Source organism: Scleropages formosus, chromosome 17, assembly GCF_900964775.1.
Source record: "Scleropages formosus chromosome 17, fSclFor1.1, whole genome shotgun sequence".
In the NCBI taxonomy this organism is placed as follows: Eukaryota; Metazoa; Chordata; class Actinopteri; order Osteoglossiformes; family Osteoglossidae; genus Scleropages; species Scleropages formosus.
This window is the reverse complement of record NC_041822.1, coordinates 12,154,463-12,179,586: the sequence shown is the minus strand read 5'-3', so window position 1 is coordinate 12,179,586 and position 25,124 is coordinate 12,154,463. Positions and strand designations below refer to the sequence as shown.

General features: G+C 41.9%; 2 protein-coding genes across 2 annotated transcripts; both read right to left on the bottom strand.

Annotated features, from left to right (window-relative positions):
- Positions 1–4,111: 4,111 nt before the first annotated feature.
- Positions 4,112–6,366, bottom strand: LOC108938501 (proheparin-binding EGF-like growth factor). The gene is made up of 5 exons (XM_018759079.2): positions 6,275–6,366; positions 5,499–5,687; positions 4,928–5,150; positions 4,557–4,724; positions 4,112–4,210 (listed from the first exon to the last, which is right to left on the bottom strand). Exons 1-5 carry the CDS (start codon positions 6,309–6,311, stop codon positions 4,117–4,119), a joined length of 711 nt encoding a protein of 236 aa, XP_018614595.1. The 5' UTR covers positions 6,312–6,366; the 3' UTR covers positions 4,112–4,116.
- Positions 6,367–15,704: 9,338 nt separating this feature from the next.
- Positions 15,705–23,752, bottom strand: LOC108938403 (proepiregulin-like). Its single transcript, XM_018758953.2, has 5 exons — positions 23,378–23,752; positions 17,241–17,315; positions 16,903–17,032; positions 16,196–16,342; positions 15,705–16,004 (listed from the first exon to the last, which is right to left on the bottom strand). The coding sequence occupies exons 1-5, from the start codon at positions 23,667–23,669 to the stop codon at positions 15,944–15,946; spliced, it is 705 nt and encodes a 234-aa protein (XP_018614469.1). The 5' UTR covers positions 23,670–23,752; the 3' UTR covers positions 15,705–15,943.
- Positions 23,753–25,124: the final 1,372 nt, after the last annotated feature.

The following is a 25,124-nucleotide window of genomic DNA, read 5'->3' as shown; positions in this document are numbered from 1 at the left end:
CATAATTTGACAGAAAGGACGGAATTAGAGCAAAGGTACAGCAGCTCCAGAAATTGTAGGATTTTAAAAGTGTCAGGTTATTGGTGGACTGCAGTTTCCTGACAGGCAATAGGAAACCTGGAGGGTAAGTATAAAGTCAGGAACTGTGAAGTCAATAATAAACAGAAGAAACAATGACAACAATGTAATGTTGTCTGCACCGATAGAGCTTTTTCCACTTCTCACATCACGTTGTTTGCCGAAGTGAGGCACAGCGTGTACAGTTATGTTGTAATGGATCACTTGCAACATTAAGGAATATTCTGCATTAGGCCTCAGTAATTGCAGTGCCTGCTTATTGGCTTAGCGTTATTCAGTCTCTTCCTCACACTCTCCCTCAGTGTGTCTCTTTATTAATTCTCATAGCTACAGTCCCCTAGGATGGGCTAAACCCTGTAAAAGCTGAAAACGTAAGTATCGCAGTCGCTGTGCCCTCCTTGTCTATTCGTTTATGCCAGTGTTGATCTGTGGTAGATTTTTCGGGCCACGTTGCGTCAGGGAAATACAAATGTCAGTCAGTCCAACTCCGTCTTCGCTGACCTTTGCAGGTGTTCGAAGCCTTTTGTGCCAGTTCTGCTCCTGGCAGTTTTCACCTGTGCCCTGTAATTACCGAACGCTTACCTCTGCCGCGTGACAATGAAAGCAGTCATTCAGGCATTCATCTGAAACCTCTTCTTTGTGCCGAGGAGAGGTGAGGCTCTTCATGTGGCGAGGCGAGTTAACCAAAATAGAACTCGCAGGAAGTTCTTTTTCCACATTCAGGACTGCAAATGAACTTTGGAGACACCCGCATTTATAGTGCGCATTTGTTCAGACCTTTTCCGAAGCAACTAACAGGTTACTTGTTGACAAGCACTGCATGAAAGAGCACAAAGTGTGGTTTGGTAGGCTGCATGTGTGCTCAGAAATAAAGAAAAATTAAAAGTCAGAATTAAAAGGTAGTACAGTACTTAATAGGGTGAGTCTGTCTCAGGAAGGGCCCTGTTGTTCTCCCTTTGAGAAAGCTACATAACCTGAATCGATTCATTCGATATCCTTCCATGCAAAAGAGTGTTTCATATATTGCTTTCGGTAAGAGTCAGTCCCAATCTAAATATAGTATGATATCATAAGATGTATTGGAAATGTATTCAGTCTAGAGAGCCTTCATGTAAACATAACACAAAAACACTGACAGTGAGTGTGACAGTTAAAATACCTTTACTTTGACTGTTTACATACTGCTTTCAACAGCACCAGTATATCCTGGCGAATGGAATGGCAGTCGGACTGCATCACATTTCTATGTGATGTGTCTGCTCTTTGTGGAACGCATGTCCAGTCGAGCACGTGCTCAAGAGTAGGTTTCATTCTCACATACATTTCGCCGCAGATCCGGTTCTTTCTCACCCTTTAACAATAGTTTGGCCAATCAACTAATGGCTGAACAACCACCCTCAATCCTACCGCCACCCCTCTATTCACAAAAAGTTTTACATTGTATATCTCCTTTACAAGTCACAATTTTTTTTATTTATTTTTCACATTATAGTATTATAAAACCAGAATTCAGATGTTAATCTGTGTGTGTTAATGAGATGTTATTTGATTTTAGTCAGATAAAGATGCCTCAAGATGCCAACGTGAATGACTGGGTTATGACATCACAACTGAATCTTTGCACAGTATCTGATTTTTCAAATATTCCAAGCACTATTTTTTCTTTGGTTGTCAGTGAGATGTATAGAGTAAAACTGACTCATTTACATGAGATTTTACACCGATCAGCCAAAACATTAAAACCACCTGCCTAATATTGTGTAGGTCCCCCTCGTGCCGCCAAAAACAGCTCTGACCCATCGGGGCGTGGACTCCACAAGACGTTAGCATCAGATCCTTTAAGTCCTGTAAGTTGCCAGGTGGGGCCTTCATGGATCGGACTTGTTCTTCCAGTACATCCCACAGATGCTCCATCAGATTGAGATCTGGGGAATCTGGAGGCCAAGTCAACACCTTGAACTCTTTGTCATGTTCCTCAAACCATTCCTGAACAATTTTTGCAGTGTGGCAGGGTGCATTATCTGGGTGAAAGAGGCCACTGCCATCAGGGAATACCGTTGCCATGAAGGGGTGTACATAGTCTGCAACAATTTTTAGGTAGGTGGTATGTGTCAAAGTAACATCCACATGAATACCAGGATCCAAAGTTTCCCAGCAGAACATCACACTGCCCCCGCCGGCTTGCCTTCTTCGCATAGTGCATCCTGCTGCCATCTATTCCCCAGGTAAACGACACACACGTAGAAGTAAACGTGATTCATCTGACCAGGCCACCTTCTTTCATTGCTCCATGGTCCAGTTCTGATGCTCACATGCCAATTTTAGGCGCTTTTGGCAGTGGACAGGGGTCAGTATGGACGCTCTGACCGGTCTGCGACTACACAGCAAGCTGCAATGCACTGTGTGTTCTGACACCTTTCTATCATGGCCAGCATTAAGATTTTCAGCAATATGTGCTACGGTAGCTCTTCTGTGGGATCAGACCAGACGGGCTAGTCTTCATGCCTAATGTACACCAATGAGCTTTGGGCACCAAATGACCCTGTCGCCAGTTCACCGATTGTTCTTCCTTAGACCACTTGTGGTAGGTACTAACCACTGCATACTGGGAACACCCCACAAGACCTGCCGTTTTGGAGATACTCTGAGTCAGTCATCTAGCCATCACAGTTTGGCCCTTGTCAAAGCTGCTCAGATCCTTATGCTTACCCATTTATCCTGCTTCCAACACATCAGATTCAAGAACTGACTGTTCACTTGCTGCCTAATGTATCACACCTCTTAACAGGTGCCATTGGAATGAGACAATCACTTTACCTGTCAGTGGTTTTAATGCTGTGGCTGTTCAGTGTATATTACATTAGAAGTAAAATATATGTAATAAAACTTCCAAACAACTTAAGTTTCACAGAAATTTTTACTTGCAGGTTTATTTACAATGCACAAGCAGAGCAACAATAAATAAATAACTTAATTCTTAGACGAGACTTTTTGGACCATCTGGTGTACATTTGCACTATGCTAACATATATCATGTAGCTTTTCAATAAATAAGTACAAATCAATAAATATAAGACAAAATACAGTACTTCTAAGAAATTGGACAAAAAATAGTTTCCTTTGTGCTGATCCGGTGTTCGGTGTCTTCTGCCAAACTGCTTTGAGTTTCTCTGTCATGAGGAAACAAAATCAGATTTTGAATGTTAATTCAGCCAGTTGATTGTTTAGGGATGCTTAACAGTTAAAGTTATTAGAGGCCAGAATATTAATCGAGAGAAGGACAAACAGTTAAGTGATGACACTGCAATATAATGTTTTTCTCATGGGTTGGTTCTTTGAAACAGTACTGAATTCAAGTTTTCAGGGTCGGAAGTTTCCTATATACTGTATATGTCAAGCTGTAAGGCAGGAAATGTTAAATGATGAAATAGGAGCAAAATACCTGGTCTGCTAATATTTATTCTTTATTGATCATTTTTCTAGTTATAGAAATAGAGATTTTGCTCAGAAGACAAAAAGCAGTACTTGGAGCCACAAAAAAGGCAGTTTTAGAGTAAAACAGATTTCAATAGATTTGAAAAAGTTCCATCCATTTATTTGTTACGCAGTGAGATTTATCCTTGCTTCTGGTTGTTTTTCAGAGCGCTACTGAGGCAAGGTAATGCTTCTGTCTGGTATTTAACCTACATCCCTAGTGTGGGGAACTCAGCATCTAATACTTAATGGCTCAATAATGCCTGGGGTGAGAAGGTGCCCAGGTATGGAAGACATGCAGGGCCATGAAAGAGCCCATTGATTCATTGAGGAATGCCCGGAATGAAGCGTGACAGGCCGGTGTGTACATCGTGTTTCATCAGACACCTCTGCTGATCTGCTGTAATCTCCCAGACTCAAAACAAAGTCACACCACGTCAGGGGAGGGACCCGGGAAAATGTTTTCTGCGGTTTTCGGCGAAACAGGACTGCCAACCATCAAAACAACCCCCCAAACCACCCGTCCCCCCAAAATGTGATTCTTGGCACAATACCTGTTTTTGCTCAGACCACCATGCCACTTGTACTTGTCTGAAGTTTCTCCTTCTCACTGTTTGTTCCCAGGTACGCTGCCAAGAAGTTCTTGTGTGTTCTGTAACTAGGATCAGACAGCGTTCCATCACACTATGTTTTATAATAGCAGATGTTCTTTTTTGTCACTTTATTTTCTACCCTAATTGAAGTTCTTTTCAGTAGTCCATCCTCTGTGTACAGCATGCTGTTATTCTATGCTATGTAACAGTGTTTACCTGAATTTCAGGTGCCATAAAGTGTGGACCATTGTGGAGAGAATTTCTTACTAACCTTCTAACCATTGATGCTAGATACTTGTGGAAGCGTGACATCATACCATCGTAAGGCACGTGCCACTGCGTGTCACAGTATGCTGGTGTCTTTTTATAAGGGTCAGTATGTGTCCGGAGGATGCAGCGAGGCGCACTCACTGGGTGCACAGCATGAGCAGGACGGCAGAACAGCTGATGAGGGATAGCACAACTGCGACGGTCACCAGCACCGTCTGCACCACACCAGTGCTGTCAGCGTCTGGGTCTTTCTGCTCCGTCTTCAGAAGGCGGATCCCGCAACGCTCTCCATCGTAGCCTTTGTTACAGCTGTGAAGAAAAATCCAGCTGTGAGCTGGGGGGAGGGGGAGGCAGGCCAAGCAAAGAGTAGAGGAGCTCACCTGGGCACGCAGGTATAGGTGAGCACAGGCAAGCACAGGCAGGCGCAGGAAGTGCCCATGCATACACGCATGACTGAATGCAGGAGCACAAAGGCAGACAAAGACGCAGACCCAATCCCACCCTGTACTCACACACAGGTGGGCTCCCTCAGGTCCTCCATGTATTTGCAATGGCCGTGAATGCAGTAATCCTGGTGTGTAGTTGAACAGGGGTCCTCCAGATTGACCTGCTGCACTGGGTGCTGTGTGTAGCCAGACGTGATGGGTCCATTTGCCGTGGTCCCCTTGTGCTTCCTCTTCCCTTTGCCCTTCCTCCGGCTCTTCCCCTTCTCTCCTGGTTTACTCAGGAACTGAACTGGAAAGAAAAAAGTCAGAGTGAAGTTCAATGAGCTGAACGGTGTCATCATATTGTTACACTGCTTTTTTTTCTAGACTTCTTAGTTTGGGTGTGTCAGGTTTACTGGATATTTCCTGCCCTTCACAGTAAGCATAAAGTAACTCCTCAGAAATTTTATGATGCCTGCCATTTTAGCCTTGAATGGTACACGTAAGTCACGCTTTAATATCAAGTTAAGGAGAGCCTCCCCCCCAGAAGGTGCGGCTGTGATATGTGGAGCATAAAAGTTTATTGATCACAGGCTGATAGTTGGAACGATATCTGTTGTGCTGTCTGATCGACAGCAGTTTCCTTGAGCCTCCCTACCTTGTGGCAAATCAGAGTCCGAATACGAGCCTTCTTCTTCTTCATGATCGTACTCATCATCTTCGTAATTCTGAAGGTCGCTCTCTAAATACTCTGCCGTCAGCACAGTGTGCTGTGGCCTGGTGACCTCTGTGTGTTCCACATCAGCCTTGTAGAAGTCCAGCTCAAAGGCCCCAGTAGCGCTGCACACTGAAACATCAGTTCGTTTCGCAGATAACATTAGTTAAGGGATCCAAACAGCAAAAGTTTACACCGAGAGATTCAGTACGGCAGTCAAACTTGAGAAATTCAGCACAACAGGCCAAGCTGTGAGACTGAAGAATACATACAAAAAAAGTACAGTTTAGCAGTTGTCACGGTAGATGAGACACCACACAGGCGACGGCAGAAATAATAATTATGGACACGATCTTGTAACTTCAAGTTTGATTTGAGTCTAACTAATGGCTGAGTAAGGTACTTCACCTAAATTTCTGCTTTAAAAATACCCAGATGGTTAAATGGGTGAAATAATAATAAGAGTAATTATAATTGCAACAACAACAACAATAGTAGTAACACACACCATTGCCAACCTAAGGCAGTTTTGAAAGACTACACAACATCATTAAAGCAATTTGTACACAGTTTAGGGACATCCCAAGAAACGCATGATACAGGCGTGGAATAAAATCATACATAAAAACCTAAGGCTCAAACTCTGAACAAAGTAAGAGGCTTTTTCTTAGACTTCAGATGAATTTCGGCTAACGTGAATGGCAAGGAGCCGAACATACCTGCGAGGAGGAGCAAGGTGACTAAGAGCTTGTCCATGTTGCACAGGAGGAGGTGAGTTCTCTGACTCAGAGTGCTCTTCCCTTAAAGCCGAGCTCCGTGTTTGTCAGAGCTCTGCGTGGGGAGGAGTCTTTATAGGAGCTAACACGTCACAGAGGAATGGCTTCATCATCACGCAAGTCAACTGAATTTTATCAGAAATGGTCTGGCCCTTGCAGTGCTTTATCAAAAAGCCTTTGTTCCTGCATTACTCTTTATATCTAACTTGAAACATAAATTCCCGGTACCATATTTGCAGGTTTTTATTGTGTCTATACAATTACTTAAATATCATGTTTTTCAAATTACCAATAGCCTGTCCACAGGTTTTTGATCTCTGAACAGAATTCTTTAAATTTTATATGTCATGTTAAAAATTATCAACAGACTTCATTTAAAAATAGTAGAGACCAATCGCAGAATATAATTATTTATGATTTCCAGGGCATTCCCTATATCTTCTGTACATTTTTTACTATATTTGCTTAGATTCTCAGCAACAAAATATCTGTATTTTTTCAGCAATAATGTAATGTCTCTGTTGACTGTATACCCCCAGCCGTTCACACCTGCTCCTCCTGAAATTACAGTTGGTGTCATGTCTGAATGACGCTCACCTTTGCAGCACAGACAGCCATTGTAGAGAGCAGCAATATGGTCAACACAGCAGCGCAGAGTACTGTGGTATGGCAATATGATCAGGGACAGTGATCTTGTTAAATGGTCAGACAACCTTACATTTATTCACTTAGACACTTTTCTCCAAAGCAACTTACAATGTTAACATCACAACTATTTACCCATTTATACAGCTGGGTAATTTTAGTGGAGCAATTTAGGATAAGTTATTCGGTGAAGAGTACTTCAGCCAGAGGTGGGGATCAAACCTGGAACCTTTGGATCCAAGTAGCGTTACCGCTACACTACTGAATGTCCTCACTGTTACAGTTTGCAATTTATTTAACTGACACTTTTCTCCAAAGAAACATACAGACATAAAAAAGTACATTTGACACCAGAGGAACACATAGTTTCGAATACATGATTATCAATCGACTGCTTGTTTGATCAACACCGCTGTTTTGCTTGTACAGTTTGTTGCCATTAGGATACAAAACACAGCAGCACACAATGCACAATAACAACATTAATATAAGTAATATAAAGTTAAAAAGTGTATTGTGGAGAAAAAAGTACTACAAGAGTAGAAAAAAAAATGTTGGGCCAGGGAGGAGAGAAAACATCATTCTAGGGGTTGGTACAGGAGAAGATCTTCTGGCTACCCAAGAGCAGCTGGCTGTCCAGTCCTCTTTGGATTCTCTTTGGATTTGTGGATTCATGGATTTCAACCCTGGATAGTTATGGAGTGGTCAGGGGGTCATCTAAACACCCTGTGTGTGTCAGGAGGTAATCTATAGTTGGTTGATTAGTACAAATGGTAAGAGTCTATCATTCACTCTGGGTTTACTGGCACCAGTGAAAGTTGAAAGGAGCAAGAACAGCTATGTTGGTCAGTACATATAATGACAGCAGTATGGACATGAACACAAAAAGTCTGGCAAACAGTTGAACAACTAGCAGGAAGGACAGAAAAATGAACAGCTTTGCTCATAGTATCCTTGAGAAAAGCAGAGGGCCTTGTGTGTATATTTGAACATTCTGACTAAAGGACTTTCTGTGACATTAGCAGGTAGACTATTTGACAGTTTATAACTGTTTTTACTGCAGTTAATTTCTTTACTACAGAAATAAGAGGACACTCGCATCCTGCTGCCCAAGAGCATGCTCTGGCTTGAAATCTAATGAAAAAAATTTGAGTTAAATCCTTCACAGCTTTTACATTCTGAAAAAAGTTTTCTTTTTTTATGAGTGAGTTTTAAGTTTTATGAGTGAGCCTATTTAGGAAAAGGAAGCACTTATGACAAGAAGCTTTAATATAGTATCTCCCTGCGTCAAAGGATAACAGTATCTCTAACAAAAAATATTATAATACTGCTCATTTTTGACAGATCAGTTTCTTGTTGGACAACAAATTGAGTATAAATTCAAGCAATTCTGTATATAGTATCATTCATGCTGGCTTGAAATGTGGATCTGTTAACCCTAACCCTAAGGCCTTACTTTGTCCAGAAACCCTAGCAGGCAATATGCTGTAGTTGTCCTTTGTTTTCCCTTGAGAGACGTTTCATGGAATCCCTCCGGAATCCCAGGTATTTGTGTAAAATTGCTTTGCAGAAGTAGGAATGAATGTTCAAAGACTTTGTCATGTATTGGGATGGCGTTTCCCATGGCATTACCTATTATCTGGCTCTTGAAGGACATTTTAAATTACCATCATTCATGTGTACGATGCGGCAATTCCTCAAAGTCGTATCCCTGTATTGCTTATAATATGTAGATAAACATATGTTTGAGCAAATGCACTCAAAAGCGACAGCAGCAAACAATAGACAGCCAATTTATATAGAAAGGTCCATTTCAAAAGCTCCTTAGCTCTTCACTTACAAATAAAAATTCCAGTTCAGTGACTTTTAAAAACACAACACTATACAATACCAGTTTTGTTCACCTCTCAAAAACATATTTTCTTTCCCCTATATCAGTTGATATTTTATCCAGGAAGACATAAAGAGTTGTGACGTCAGCCAACAAACAAACAAAAGACAGAAGCACACCCAAACGTACAAACAGCTGAGTCCATTCTTTAACATAATTATCAACTTTCTCAAAGGGAATACAATACATCTTGCGTCACTCTGGAATTGTAAACTAAATCATTTTTGGGTCGGTGAACAGAATTGTCAAACCACATGGTCTATATATATCTAACCTGTGTATGCCCTCTCCATGAAAAAATAGAATAATAGCATGTGTTCTTGATTACAAAGGATAGGTATACAACGTTCCACACTTCTGGAGATGGTAAGAAATATCATCCACCTGGAAACATGGAAATAACCAACTACTAAACAAAAAAATAACAATCATACAATAATATACATTTCCTGGAGGTGATGTTGGGAAGGAAAATGGAAACTTTCATCACCTAACATTTTTCTAAACAACTGCAATGATTTACTTTAAATGCTATATATAGAAAGAGAGAGAAAGTTCTGCACATATTGCTGTCAGGTAAATAATCTAAACACTCCGCACCAAGGGTCAAAAGTGTTTCAAGGGTCTGTCTCAGAAATGACTGTAACATCTATAACATGATCAAATCTGCAGTAGACGGTACAAATTTCCAGTGTACTTTCTATTAACCAGTTCAGTCTTGCTGAGATTGAGAATATCTTTTACAAATGGGACCTGATTGAGAAAGCAGCACTGAGATAGTTTTTGACATAGACTGCAGGTGAGAATACAAAGCATGCTATCAGGTATCATCAATCAGGACTAAGCAACAAAAAATATTCTCTGGTCATTACACAAAGGCAGTTGTAGCTTTTAGGTGGATAGTAATATAAAGGACCACTAGACCACTGGGCTATGGGCTAAATCTCACAATGAAAGCATACACATCCATGGTATGAGTGCATGGTAAAATTGTTTCTTTGGCTAAAATAATATTCAGTTTTTCATGCACATCTGTGGCCATACTCTTATTTATTTGCTGGAATAGTCTTCTTCAACAGTCATGCATTTACTTGTTCATAAGGCCAACAAGGAAAATGTGTCCAAGGTGTTAGCTGAGTCTTCCTACAGGTCCGTGGGTGCGAGTGCCCAAGGGCAGCTCTGTGCCGGAAGATGCACTGGGAATTCTGATGAGGATACGGCCCATGGCTCACAACGTGCTCAAGCACCTCTTACAGCTTCCGACAGACAGACATCATGCTTATTAATGGCCTATTGTGACTATTTATAGGGGTATGAATACCTCATTTGGTGAAAACGTATTCTACACTGGGCATTAGTGTTGCACCTGAAAGGAGAAGGAAAGTTTTTCTTTGAACTTTTAAATATAACCAGATATTTAGAGCCTATAAATGACTGTTAAAGTAAGTGTTTATGGCAACATTCCAGAAAAGGAAAGTGCCACAGGAACAGATAATAGGGAACAGAATTCCGAGTTGTCGAAAAAGTACAGTTACAAGATTCAAATGCAACAATGTTATAAATAGCTGTAAATTGACTTTAAAGTCTTTTTTAAATTTTAGAATGCCCAGGAAGGGTGAGCAGCCCTGGCACTTGGACCCCCCCCCTCCCAGAGGTTTTTTCTCCTGTGCCTTTCAATTGGGAGTTTTTTTTTTGGTCCTTTCCTCTGTGGTCAGTAGGCTTACTTACAGTTTTAGCAATTACATAGTTATTAAAGTAATTTAATTTATAGCCAACCTTTTATTTCTGTTATACATCTGATCCTTTATTCAGTGCTCTGTGTCACTGTACGAGGACAGCGCTCTATAAAAATATATTGAATGGAACTGAAGTGCAATTTTACTGGAGCAGCTCTGATTAAACTTTTTACTCAAACTGACAAACAACACCTCCTGTCCTTGTAGAAGCAACTGGAAGGTTTGGTGTAAAGCTCAGTGTTGCCTGAGAGTAATGAGTAAATAGAGGAAATAAAATAGAAGTAAATAGAATAGTAAATAGTATAGAAGAGAGTCCTAGAAGTTGTTTTGTTGTTGTTGCAGGATGGCGCATCGCTGTATATCCATCCATTCATTATCAGTAACTGCTTATCCAGTGCAGGGTCAGAGCCTATCTCTGTAGCACGGGGTGTGAAACAGAGTACTCCCTGGATGGGACACTTGCCATTAGCACGGCAATCACGCACAATCATTCATTGACATACACACAATATGGGCAATTTAGTCAGTAATTCAACTGAAATTAGTTCTTAAGACTGCAGGGGGAAACCAAAGTATTGAAAGGAGAACCACGTGAACATGAGCAGAACATGATGTAACTCCACAGGGACAGAACCGAGTCTGAATCCATGTATGAACCTATAGCCCCAGAGCCGTGAAGCATCCACTGTGACCCTGTGCGACCCCTAGCAGTAGTCTGTGTGTTGCAGTTTAACATGTTGGAAGTGAGAAAATGAAGACCTGCCAAGCTTTATTCTTTTCTTCCAAGGGCTGCACTGAACTAAGTACCAAAGGTGACGCCCATGTAGCAACGTAAGAAAGGCTTCAATGTGCTTTCAGCGAGGAGAGTTGCACAAGGAGACACATTACAGACTTACAGTTGAAGAGCTCAAAACCTGGCTCTGAGAAACATTCATCTACAAACCTTTCAAAAAAACAAAAATGTCAATAAATAAATGCTACTCCTCATGTTCCAAGGTTGTGGCTGTGACTCCAGCCTCAGCCTCTTTTTGTGTAGAGACGATAACCTCTGGATACTCTGGTTTTTAAAATTATCTTTATTGACAACAGAAACTAAGAGAAACGTAACTAAACAGCATTACAGCCATATGGAGACAAATAGTCTATGTCCCCGAGACCCAGAAAAAAAAAAAGAATTTCTAGGATTCCTGTTGTCCAGACACCACCACCAAATAGAGTACATGGACATGGTGTCATTGAACCAAAGCGCAGAAAGTCCGCAATAAATGGAAATAAAGCCCACTGGTGCACAGCTATGGAATGGATATACAATACAGTACTATTGAAAATATGTGTCCTCTAGAGCGATAAAAAAAAAGAAGGCTGGAACGAGAAAACGCAAACATACTCATTCCTCACACGGTGACGGTGGAATTCATTCTACGCCGTCAAATTCCAGCTGTGAGAAGGTCGAATAATCGTTACTTTCGGTGGAAAAAAAAAATCACGGATGAAATATGTCCAGATTAAATACCAAAACAGGGAATTTTTATGCAAAGTGACGCCACTGTATTTAATATTTTGATGCATTGTTTTTTATATGAGGAAAATATTTCGGTTTCGTCTTTTCAGTGATATATTTTCGTTAATTGGTGTCACTTGTCCAATGCCGGCTGGCGTAACAAGTCCGTTGATTGAAGGAAACCTGGCTGGAAAACCAACGCAACGGCGTCTTTGTCCAAATGATCTGTTTTGTTACCATGATGCATCTTATTTATATCTTACTATGTTTTAAGAAAGCTTCAACTTCAAGTTCAAGACACGTTTTGAATTCTCGGGTTCTTGCTGTGTGTTTGTGAAGAACAACAGTGCTGTAAACACACACCCGAAAGGACACACGCGGCAGCTCTGAAAGTCTCTCGCTCGTTTTTGAAGGTATTTATGAGGTACTTATAACTTTTTGTTCGTTTGAGCTGCCCAGGCTAAGTTATACCCACTTCTTGCACGAGCCGGCAAAGTGCTCTGCCCACGGCGTGACCCGCCGTTTCTGAACGTGAAGCGGATGAAATAACCTGCTGTCCGATTTATGTTTTCTTATATTATATTACTCATTTTGATGTAACGCACTTTAATGGTCGATAGTTTCGCAGTTTTCTACCACTTTGCAATACAGCCTGAAAGCCGCGCAGCAACGTTGCTGCGCAGGGAGGGAATCGGTTCCTGTCACGAGAGCAAAAAACAACTCGTGTTCTCGCGTCAAGTTTTCACTTGGTATAGAAATAAAATAATTTAAGAAAAAAAATTACCGTGCGTGTCACGTGCGAAAATGAGCCCCTGAAGCCTTGTATTAATAAAGAGTACCCGTTTTTCATAACCTTTATAACGGATTTTTGTTGTTCAGGACCGTTCACAGGGCTGAACGTACATTGTGAGACACATAAGACATAAGTTGGAGCATGGCATAGGGCAGGAGGTTACATCATTACTAATAAAAAAGGGTTGCTCATGTAGCACCATGAGTATATAAACAGTTGCAAAAAGGTGAACAAATCTTGCGAACCTCACAACCCGTTTCATACAGATTGTTGAGAATACTAACGTTTCTTGCAAGAGTCAGACGCTTCACTTGCACAAGATTTATTCACTGGGTTATACTTTTCTCCAGAGTGACTTACAATGTATGTTAAGGTTAGTTCTTTGCCCATTGAAACAGCTGGGTAATGTTACTGGAGTAATTTAGGGTAAGTACCTTGTTTAAGGGTACTACAACTGGAGGTGGGGCTCAAACCTGGGACCCTTTGGCTCCAAAGGCAGTAGCTCTAACCACTACACTACCAACTGTCCATTTTTACCTCCTTCATACATCTGAGTAACTTTTACTAACATAATTCAGGGTAACACATTGATTTAGAGTGCAACAGTGGGTGTGATTCAAACCTATAACCTTTGCAGCTACAGCTAGGGGCTCTAACCACTACCCTACCCTTCCATACAGGTAAGGGAGCTTTAGGTTAAGAGCATTGCAACAGGAGATATTCCCTTGCCAAATATTAATTGTAATTAAAATATAAAATGTATGTTATCAAGAACAAAATTTTGGTTGTATGTAATAAAGACCAATCAAACTTCATCAATAAGTTTTTATATAATTAGCCGAGTACGGCTAAGGTGAGCTCGTATCTTATGCTCTGCTGACCCATTCAAGATGTGCTCCAGTGTACAGGTTTCCAGAACTAACTTCGGATCCCGGAGATCATAATGGGGAAAAAAAACATTTTCTGTCAATGGATGAGTGCAAAGTGGACTGTGGTTGACCTAACCATAACTCTAACTCACCGCCAGTAGAAGTTTCTAATCCAGCCTGTCAGTGAAAGAGTCTCAGCAAAGATATTTCACTTCTTTGTTGAACTCTGAGTGCTATGAGCAGAGCTGGACTGAGAGATTAACTGTCTTGCAACAAGTTGAAGGCAGGATGGATTTCACAATAGGGAGATGTTTATGTAAAGACGTTATTTGTTGCATTGGAGTTGGCGAGACATGATGCTGCCGATGACTGTGCAGGCAGGGCTGCTGCGGCAGGGATTGTCCAAGCATTGGCCGGGGGCGATGGCCTCTCCGCTGCGGCCTGCTGCTCTTGACAAGACAGCCCAACCTGCTCAGACAGAAGCCAATCCTGTTTGTACGTTTATCATTTGATCATTCCATGGAATTAACTCTGAAATCATCTGAAAAATGTTAAGGTTTCAAATGACACATTGTTAGGAACATTTTGCAGACTGGGCGACATATTTTGCTCCATGGCAGTGGGTAGAGAAGACAATTCATGTAAAAAACAAGGTCAATTCAATTTATTTTATAGGTAGCTCTTTTCATGCAGTGACACCGACCCATCAGTTGTAGACCTTGCAAGTGGGCTTTGAAATTCACAACCCTGAATTTCTAAGCTCACTTGTGCGAAGAGTCCAGAAGTACATGGTATTCAGGGCTCTCTTCCTTTGAGAGATGGCTTAAACCAGGACATTGCCGATGTAAGCAAACGCTTTGAAAAATTTCAGCTGTATTTAAAAAAGTAAATGTCTTTATCACCGATTATCACAGATCAAATGAAGTGACATACTTTCCAAAATATTTACTTACATTCCCAACCCTTACTAGCAAATTCAATGTGCTAGCATGGTAAATATGATGGTGTGGAATTATTTTTGCTGGGTTTATATTTATCTCATTCACTGTAACTTTTCAGTTATATTTCCCCCCCAAAATCAAATATCTCAAGTACAAAGCGCCCTCCAGTGGAAAGCTTCATAGGGTTACCTTTCAGAAAGAGACCAGAAATTTTGTTTTGCAAATCCATACGAGATACAAAACCAATTCATTGGATAAATTTCAAAAATTAATTTCTTAAACATAAAAAAACACAGAGAGAGAGTGAGAGAGAGAGAGAGAGGAAAAAAGTTACAAAATGGAAACAAAAAGCTGAGCTACTTTTTATTAGGAACTGACATTTCATACTTGAAAATTTGAATAAATGTGGATTTATTCTCCTCTGCTCAACCCTCTTTCATAATCCCCTCTACCAGAAATACTGTAGTTTAACAGTACAGTAATAGAGTTATAATACTTCCATTAAATAAAATGTATTACTTTAAATACCCAAGTCTCCATTGCATATTTATTTTAAATATTTTTCTTAAATTACAGAGCATCATTTTAAGTATCTACAAAAAAAACCTAGGAGGGTAATTGCAGCCAGAAGAAGCCAAAAGTGGACAAGTCAAGACAGTGAGCCTTCTACTTAAGACCATTTACATACTGTAATACTAAATTAAACTAATTTCAGACAATCTCTTTTCAGACTTCAGGAATGTGTGTACAACGCGTGTTGACTTTCTACACAAGCGTCAATATGCAGAACACAATACACATCACTGCATGATTGTTTGTTAAACATCTGGTATGATCAATGGATCGCCCAGGGGAAAAGTTCCTCCACTGAGGAGCAACCACTCCCTTCACTATACTATTCACCTTTGGATCAGCGAGGGAGACCGACTCCCAAAAGGCCAAAAGCGAGGACACGTCCACTTTAGACAGAAAGGTGCACTGCCTTTTCTTCTTCTTCTTTTTTTTTTTTTTTAAAAGCCAACCCTGGGACACTACCCAGAGCATTGTGACTCACGCATCTCCGCCCTCAGTGAAACAGGACATTACACGCATGACTGTCATCACCACATAACAGGTACCAAAGTCTGCCAATACTACTGACTTTTATGTGACAGAGCAATTTTTCTTATGAATAACTTATTTTTTTAAAAAAGGAAAAAAAGGTTGTAAAATGCTTGTTAAAAGGCCAGCTGTCATTCAAGCCATCTGCACCTCCTGGTATTTCTTCTCTTGAGAGGAACATTTATTCTTCCTGTACCTGTTCGGAGAGAAGAGGTATGAAGTTAACCTGGACAAACGCTCACTACTCCGAAGCACAAAAACGCCATAGAAGAATGGTTAGCGCTTTAGCACAAGCACACAGAACTCTTACCCTGTTGATACTGAGCATAGACAATGAGGGTCTTGATTTGCTAATGACAGGTAACCCAGAGATACTTAGACGCTCACCAGTTGAGGAAGAAGTATAGCGCTCCCACAATGCCGATGGTAGTCAGGCCGACACACACCAGAGTGAGGATGATGTGCTCCTTACTCATCGGCTGTTGCACCAGTTCCAGGTGAGCACACCTGTGTCCTGAGTAGCCCTGCTCGCACCTGGGACACATCACACATATGAGACATCTCAAAAATGCAAATGAGGATAAATTATATCCTTTACCACAATAGACTAAGGGGGGGGTGGGCAAGTGCTGGTGAGTTATATGTGAATCAATGTGACCACCTTCTTGGTAAGTAAGAGCATGGGAGTGCTTTACCATCACCTCCTTCTGTACTGGTCTTTGGGATGAAACCTCAGGTAAAAGCACACAAACTGCACAGCCTGAGCCCAAAATGAGTAGCTCAGGAGTCGTTAGGCACTAGCTTTACCTGCTGCACCACCATGCTCTTTAAAAAAGCAATAAGATAAATTTTCAATTTATACTAGTGGAACCCTAAGACTGTACTCCTGATTCAGCTTTGAGAATTTGTACACGTGCAAAAGAATGTATGATTGAATTGAAGTGCAAACTTGAGAACTACTAGAGGATAATCTGCCAAAAAATGGGGGGAAAAAAGTTATTGGTCCTCTAAAGACAAAGCATAAATGAAGAATGAGTAAGGAGTGTGGAGCTGAAATAACACGTCCACACAAAGTGCAAGAGTGCAGTTCTCACTTGCAATGGTGCCCTTTGATGCCCACTATTAGTATGCACTCTCCGTGTAAGCAGTAGTTCTCCATGCTGGCGTTGCACTTCTGGATCATTGGGTGATCCTGAGACTGCTCTCTGGTACGCAATTCCTGACCTGCAGAGAGTCAGAAGCAAGAGTTAGAAATGACCTCACTGCGCATGTACTACACTCCTTACCAAAGGAGTATCCATGTGTCAAGGGTGAAGAGACTGCAGAACTTGAGCAAAGAAAGGGCACAGGGACACAGAGACAGTTACCCGGAGGTGAAGAGTAACAGGCGTGCGACACGCTCAGTGTCGATTACGTGTGAGCAGGGGTTTACCTGATGTTAAGCATTGCCCTGGGGCACATGTAGGAGATGAGCTCGTTGCGCTGACATTGCACCCCACCAGCAGACCTTGAGGAACAGACAGATTACATGCTTTAAACCAATCCAGGAAATCAGGTTATGAACTCAAAAACACAAGAATAATCATATAAAGTGAAGCCATCTGAAATCATGGAATATTATTAGGAATTGCAACAGGTTTATGGTTAAAAGTCCAATGGCCTGTATGACATCGGAATGAATAAGTAATGGTGGCAGATCTACATATACACACACACACACACATTTTCAGAACCGCTTGTCCCATACGGGGTCACGGGGAACCGGAGCCTACCCGGTAACACAGGGCGTAAGGCCGGAGGGGGAGGGGACACACCCAGGACGGGACGCCAGTCCGTCACAAGGCACCCCAAGCGGGACTCGAACCCCAGACCCACTGGAGAGCAGGACCCGGTCCAACCCACTGCGCCACCGCGCCCCCCAGATCTACATATATTTCCAAGAAAAATTTGCCCTCCCCCCCATCATCATCGTCCATAGTACTGCACTGACTTCCTCGCTGTCCTACTCGGTTACTTTTCCTTGCTTGTCCTCACGGCTAGTTACGATCTCATGGCTGGCCACTTTCCACTGTTGGGTGGGACAGCAACACAGAGGGATGAATCAGCTTATCGTAATTACCTTTATTATTTCTATTATTCACTCATTCAGCCAACCAATACCAATCCAGGGCGTCTGGATCATTCTATGAACCACATGGAGAAGTCCTGCACATGCATGAAGGACAAGATCTCTGCAGAGGCTCTGCCTCCAGCAGCTTCCTGACGCCACTATGGCAACACAGGGAATAGTTTCACAGGGTGTGGTGCCTTTGGAACTTGAGTCTTGTTGCTATGCCAAGAAAGCATGACTGTGAGACCAAGTATGAGGACAGTGCTTGAAACAGGTGGACCATTATCAGAGCTTATGTTACAGGATTGTAGCACAAATTTAAGTTTGTTACATTCTACCAGCGGGGGGTGCGGTGGCGCAGTGGGTTGGACCGGGTCCTGCTCTCCGGTGGGTCTGGGGCTCGAGTCCCGCTTGGGGTGCCTTGCGACGGACTGGCGTCCCATCCTGGGTGTGTCTCCTCCCCCTCCAGCCTTACGCCCTGTGTTGCAAGGTTAGGCTCTGGCTCCCCGCGACCCCAAATGGGACAAGCGGTTCAGAAAATGTGTGTGTGTGTTTGTGTGTGTGTATACATTCTACCAGTATACACAGCTATTATTACATTACTTAACTGAGATTAAGGACACCAGTGAAAAGCAGATCCCCAGTGGGGACATGTCCCAGATGTTTTCTGCACCATTATCCCACTTGCAACAATACAGAAGGACTTCAGAAAGGTTTTGTTTCATTTCTCCTTAAAGACAGCCCTGGGCTCTGGGGGGAGTGGGGGGTCAATCCTACTGAGCCAAGTCTCTTCCTGTGCTGAGCTGCATCGCCCACTAGCTATCAAGCCTGCATTCCTCCTGCCTCCACGACAGCACAGCATGTTGGGACACAGCAGACACACACCCTGCACTGCATCTGGACCCAGGGAAAACACATGTATTGAAATAGCTGACAGGTAACTAGGCAGTACTTGCTCCAAACATATTTTCCTTCATCGTTATGGCACCCAAATAGTAGCTCGTTTTCTATACCAAACCCCTTAGAGAATTTCTGGCTCCAGACTGCTCAATGGAAAAGGATAATTAAAGACAAAGTGAATGGCGCTGCCATCATCTGAAGGTGTAAAGGCAGTAAAACTGGGCCATTGTGTATAGCAGTAAAACTTTAAACCTGTTTCAAATGTCATATGATCCCCAGAAGTGCTGAAAAAGAAATTCATTTATTCTCTGGAGTGTGGATGGGACGGCCAACAGCAAGGCAAGTTGAGTTGACTCCGAGCTCATCCTCCACCTGCGGCACACGAGTCTCACGCAAACTGTTGTACAGACCGCTGTAAGATGTTATGTACAACCTTTACATGATGCTGATGTTGTACTTTTCCGTGGCACACGCTACGCAGTGCATGTGAGTTCCGTTAACTTGTAAGTTCAGCTTTTGTAAACGTCACACATATGAGACACCTCGGAAATGCAAATGAGCATAAATTACATCCTTCACCACAAATCAGGTTATGGTCCTTCTCACTTATGCAAAACATGTCTGATTATTGAAGGCATGTACATTTTGTGCCCACCACGAGCACTTTGAAGGAATGATTATGAAAAAAGACAAAGTACACACCAGCAAAGCTTGGGTGTCAAATACTTTATGCACTATAAACGATGTTTTTAAAAACTCATCAATAAATATCTTACTTTTATATTACTTTTTTTAAAAAAAAAAAAAAAGTCAGCTGTGGCAAAATTGAAGACAACCAGGAAAAGGTGACAGGCAGATGAGAGCAGTGGAAAAGGAATTCGCATCCAGAATATACCGGGGGGGAGGTGACCCATCTTGAGTGAGGATGACGCCACCCTACGGTGGTTGGTTTCCACTTTCCATGTCTGCCATTCACAGTCTGTGTATCCCCGGGGCAAAGGAGCAACCCGCTGCACCAATTAAATATGCGTTAGCTGGAGATTCAGCAGAGAGGGAGGAGAACTTCCTTTGTGGAGGCTGAAAGTAGGGATTAATGAAAACGCAGGAGATTCCCCGGTCATCCAGTTCCTCCACTTGTGTTTCACCTGTTGCAGCTCTGCAAACACTGCCTCCTGTCACTTAATACAATAGCAAATAGGTTTGCACCACGCTAAAGATGAGCCGATTTCCCTCCGCACTGAAAGTATTGTTTTCTGCTATATGAAATGGCACGGAACCCATTGGCGTAGGCCTCTGACGTCTTGGTTGCCCTCACCTCCTGTAATGTTATCAGGGGTGTAAATCTGCTGGAATCCAACTGGGTGAACTTCGCTCACAGGTACTCAGTGCTGCCTTTGATCTCCACCTTTTTAAAGGTTTCGGTCACATGATGGATTACAGACAAGCCCCGCAGACTGAATGCGTGTGGGAAAGATACTCTAGCTCGACGCTCAACCCGCTCAAATCCGGATCAGGGCTGCTTGCCATGTTATTATTGTTCAGCTTCGTTGCTTCCCAGTGAAATATAAAGAAGAAGTAAACAAAGTGTGACTCCGTGTCATCTAGCCTAAAATGCACCAAAGTATCAGTTACTGGTACAATAGACACTACATTTTTTAATCTGAATAGTCACTCACAGTATAAATGTTTATTTCCCCGCATTAAAAGTGAAGAGCAGGGGCATTTAAAATTAAATGCTTATTGTTGATTAATAAATCTGGAACAGAAAGAGTTTTAAAGGGGGCAAGGTTGGACAAATAATTATATTGCCAATGGCTTCATCTGATTAAAGTTATTTATACACAATAGCAGTTAAGTAAAGCTAAAGGGAGCAGTCCCAGTCAATAGCAGGTATATGCACAGGAAGCACAAAATCGAGTGGAAGAATCATTTAGGAACTCTCCTTCCTTAAACCCCCAACAAAGGCTTTTTACTCTGCACATAAGGTATAGAGCAGTAGTTGCTAAGAGAGCTGTCCTACTCAAAAGCAACGTTCAATAGAGGTTGTATATTTTATCCATGAATGTCATTGTACATTTTATTATAGCAACCTGAGCATTAAACAAGAGGGAAACTTTACCACTATTACCCAGATTCAGAGCAGTGACCAAGACGTAGTTTGAAATCAAGCCTGAGCGCAAGTTAAACAAATTCTGGTTTAGAAATTTCCAGTACGAGAGAGGGATATTTGCGCATAATACCGTTACATTGCATAGCATTGTAGTTTATTATTCTGTGGTTTACCACAGGATTAGTAAACCTCTCCCAGTACTCAAACTGTATGTAATTTCAGCCAATCTTTTGGTACTATCACTTGCTTTGGTGTACCAGGTGGCTGAAGCTTTTTGCACAATTCTTATAGTATTCACCTAGCAAACTGAGGCCAAATTTGAAATTGTAAATTTTCAAAATAAGTGCCAGTATTCTTTAGCCAAATGCAAAATTACCTTTATTTGTTATGATGGTCCCTTTATTCCCCAAAAGTAAGATATTGAAGGTACAGAAAGTCCCTCCAACTTACCCAGTTCAGAAATCTTAGGAGACTTTTTTTAATTATTAAATAAAGATTACTCATGTACTGCACCTCCCACATCTCGCAGACTTTTTAATTACCCATTACAATTCTTTACTGTAGTAACTTTTGCCATTCTAGACTAAAAAAAATAAAAGCAGGAATTGAGTTTCGTACAAGATTGGCTCGCAGTGGTTCTCGAAACAATAAACTGGGCACAGAGTCAAAGCTGAACAATCCTCACATGCAGACTTGAGAAAATTGCAAGGCATGAAAGGAGCACAAAAAAAAATCCTTTTAATAATGGCTACTGAATGTAGAGCAACATTTTTTTAACCAACTGCCACAATGAAAACCGGAAATGTTATTGTCCTCTGCCTTAACGGCAGTGTCATTTGAACATCAATCACTGGATCCAGTTACACAGGAAGTTATTAATGCGATTTTATCTAGTATCACAATAACATATAGAACAGAAACTCCTCTGGCTAAAAAAGGAATGTTGTCACAAACATCACATTTTCACAGGACTGTATTACCATGTCTGAATTTACACTTCGTTACATATAATACCTACAGACATATATATCTGTCTTGATGATGAAATACCTTTGTGATGGAGTTATGACACCACAGCACCAGGTGAAAACCAAAATGTTTAGTCACAGCAATGATCCAATGGCTATTTTGGACCATAGTGCTCTGTCAAGTGACCACAAGCTGCAAAACTGACTCAGCAGTAAGCATGTTGTTGAGATCAAGCTGGTTGCAGGTCATCCTGTGCGGTAATTCTCAATAGCACGGTGTTCTGTGAAAGGCCACAGTCTGCGATCACGTGCAAGCAGTTAAAATCCACAACCACCACTGTATTTTCACGACACTTGAAGCTTTCTCTGAAGACAGGAACAAATGTATGGGAAAAGAATGTTCAATAACTTGGGAAAATGCACCAAAGTTCTGATTTCCATCACTAAAGCAGAACTGGTACACAGCAGCAAGACCATAAGATGTTCAAGTGCATGATGTACAGGCTGTACCAGAGCATGCAGTGAAACCTATAGTACTTTTTTCATTCACAGTAGTAAAAATCATAGCAATGACTACTAGTTAGTACTATTGTACTGCACTGAAGTGATGCTTGCAGTATGTGGCATGTAGACCATACAGACCACGGATTGTTCAATTCAAAACTTTGCCTGGTTTTTAGATATGGTTAGTTTTATGCTTTTCTTTCCTAAATAATCCAGTGAATTACTGGGTATCAATTAACTGTAAAACTAAGTGTAGGAATACCAGCACTTTTATTTATTATGAACAAATGTGTATATTTCACAGCACATGATCATGATTGTCGGAGGCATTTATTTGGCATGAAAGTATGCATAGTACACATACAGAAGAGGGAATTTACATGTTTTTTCTTGCTCAGCAAAGGGTTCGCATAGCTGCTCCTTTCAAAGGTTATAGGGTCAGAACCCGGGTTTAGTTTGCGCGAAACGCTGCGGTCACACAGGAGCTGTCAGCTGCTCAGCGCCAAGTGTCTCTGAGCGCTTCTCCAGCAGCGCAACGTGTGGAACTCAGTCATTGTTCACTAAACACACCGACAGCCCGCTTAATACACGCGGGTCAATGGGTAAAGGCTGCGTACAGTATCGTAGGAACCATTACCTCAGCGGTTCATGCCCTTCCTTCCCCCGATACATCATGACATGTGCTTTAAACACCGCCGTAGTGGCAAGTTTTTTTGCCCCCCAAATGAGACGTTTAAAATACTTGATTTGGCTTACACGACTTACTTCGCTGCGACTTCCAGTCTTTACTTTGTGATTTTTTTCCTTCAAATCCACAATTTACTAGGGCAGCTCAGGCTTTGGACCTTGCTGTAGTAGGTGGGATGCAAACCTGGGTCCTTCGGGTCCGAAGGCGGCACCTCAAAGCCATTTAATGATTTAATTGTATCATGTGTGTATCTGTGTATAATGATCTGTGTACGAGTGGAGACGCTCACCGAAGACGGACAGGAACAAGCTGGTCCTCAAGTTGCTCATTGCGGTTCGGGAGGAAACGCAGCAGAACCGGGTTTCACTGACCGGGGGGGCGCCGGGTCCGGGTGCAGGTCGGCGGGTCTGCTCGCTCACTGTGCGCGCGCTCCCGCCTCCACGGCAACGGTATCCGGCGATGATGACACGGTCGGAGCGCTGCTTTCTGTCTGTGTGTGTCAGTATGTACGAATATAGGTCTGTCTGTAGCCGGCGCCTCCTGCCGCGTCTCTTTATCGCTGTCATTAATGGATTATTCATTACCGCCGAGCGGACGTGCGCGCGGGTGTGGCTCTCGCGCAACACGCGCCTTAACTTTTTCCTGGAGCAGCTTGAATCACCGTTCTTCGTATCAGTATCAGACAGTGCAGGTTCGTCTTACTTCCCAAGTTAGACCCGAACCCACCAAAAATGTGCTCTGACTGCCTGGGCACGTAAGCACATGCCATGTTCAGACCACCTAGTCCTTCGTGTTTGTCCGGTTTATAATGCGGTTCTACGAAAAATTGAGCTTTTGATCATTTTCAAGAGAAAAATGACTGAGCAGCTTCCGTTTTGCCAGTAAAATCCACGAATTCCTGGACTAACATGCTTGCTGGCAATAAATAAATAAATTCAGATGGGTCGATCGGATACAGTATGTAACTCTTACATAAGTCGATGTGATGATGAAAAAAGTTGTACATGATCAAACAGAAATCAATGTAACTCCTGAAAACAGCATTGTACTGATATTAACATTTTGCCATTGGATTGAAAAGAAAATCCTTTTCACATATTACAAAATAGGCCACAAACTGTCACTACTAGTGTTTAATGTGTACTTTTTTGTCACTCCACACTAATTAATTAACACTCCCCTATAGGTCTCCTATCAGTACAATATATCCCATCACTTTGTAATTTACTTGTTCTTTATTACATTTTTTTGTATTTATTCCTTGTTACCCTGTAAATATGATATTTATTCATTATGTGTCTGTCTTGTCCATTGTCTGTAATACTGAAAGCACCAAAGCAAATTCCTTGTGTGCGTCAGCACACTTGGAAGATAAAACTTCCTTCTGATTCAAATTCAGATTCTAATAAGAATGTCTATGAGGACAAAACACAGTTCCTCTGGGCTCAGGTGCAAGAACACACTTGAGAGAACAAGTGCGAACAATGCGCGGAAGAGCGCAGCACAAGGTGAGAGCAGCTCAGCGGCCGCAGCAGCTACATAAATGCTGTATGTAGGTATATTCAGCTGGTTGAGTATTACACGAAGGCTTCCGAAGGGTCCTTTCCAGAGTAATACATTTGCATTTTCTCCAAAGCGAAAAAAAAAAAAAAATGACGAGTGCAATGGGACAAGCGGTTCTGAAGATGTGTGTGTGTGCATTACATCAACGGAAAGAGACTTAGATGCAATCGAATGATTCGAAACACAGTTAGTTTATATTTTCTCCATTTAGCTGACACTTTTCTTCAAAGTGACTTACAACTATTTACCCCTTTATGCAGCTGGGTAATTTTACTGGAGTAATTTAAGGTAACTACCTTGCTCAAAGGTACTACACGCGGAGGTGGGGCTCAAACCTACAGCCTGTGCGCCTAAAAGGCAGCAGCTCTAACCACTACGCTACCAACCAGCACCATAGTTTGTTACATTTGACCATATAAACCAATTCATTCATATTCATTGCTTGTACATCAACCCAATGTAGTACATCATCC

Coding starts and splice junctions, on each gene's coding strand:
- LOC108938501 (XM_018759079.2), bottom strand. CDS start 6,311: ATGGACAAGCTCTTAGTCACCTTGCTCCTCCTCGCAG. Junction 5,688..6,274: donor CACCTTGCTCCTCCTCGCAG/GTATGTTCGGCT, acceptor CTGATGTTTCAG/TGTGCAGCGCTACTGGGGCC. Junction 5,151..5,498: donor GGACTCTGATTTGCCACAAG/GTAGGGAGGCTC, acceptor TTTTCTTTCCAG/TTCAGTTCCTGAGTAAACCA.
- LOC108938403 (XM_018758953.2), bottom strand. CDS start 23,669: ATGAATAATCCATTAATGACAGCGATAAAGAGACGCGGCAGGAGGCGC. Junction 17,033..17,240: donor AGGGCAATGCTTAACATCAG/GTAAACCCCTGC, acceptor GACTCTCTGCAG/GTCAGGAATTGCGTACCAGA. Junction 16,343..16,902: donor ATCAAAGGGCACCATTGCAA/GTGAGAACTGCA, acceptor GATGTGTCCCAG/GTGCGAGCAGGGCTACTCAG.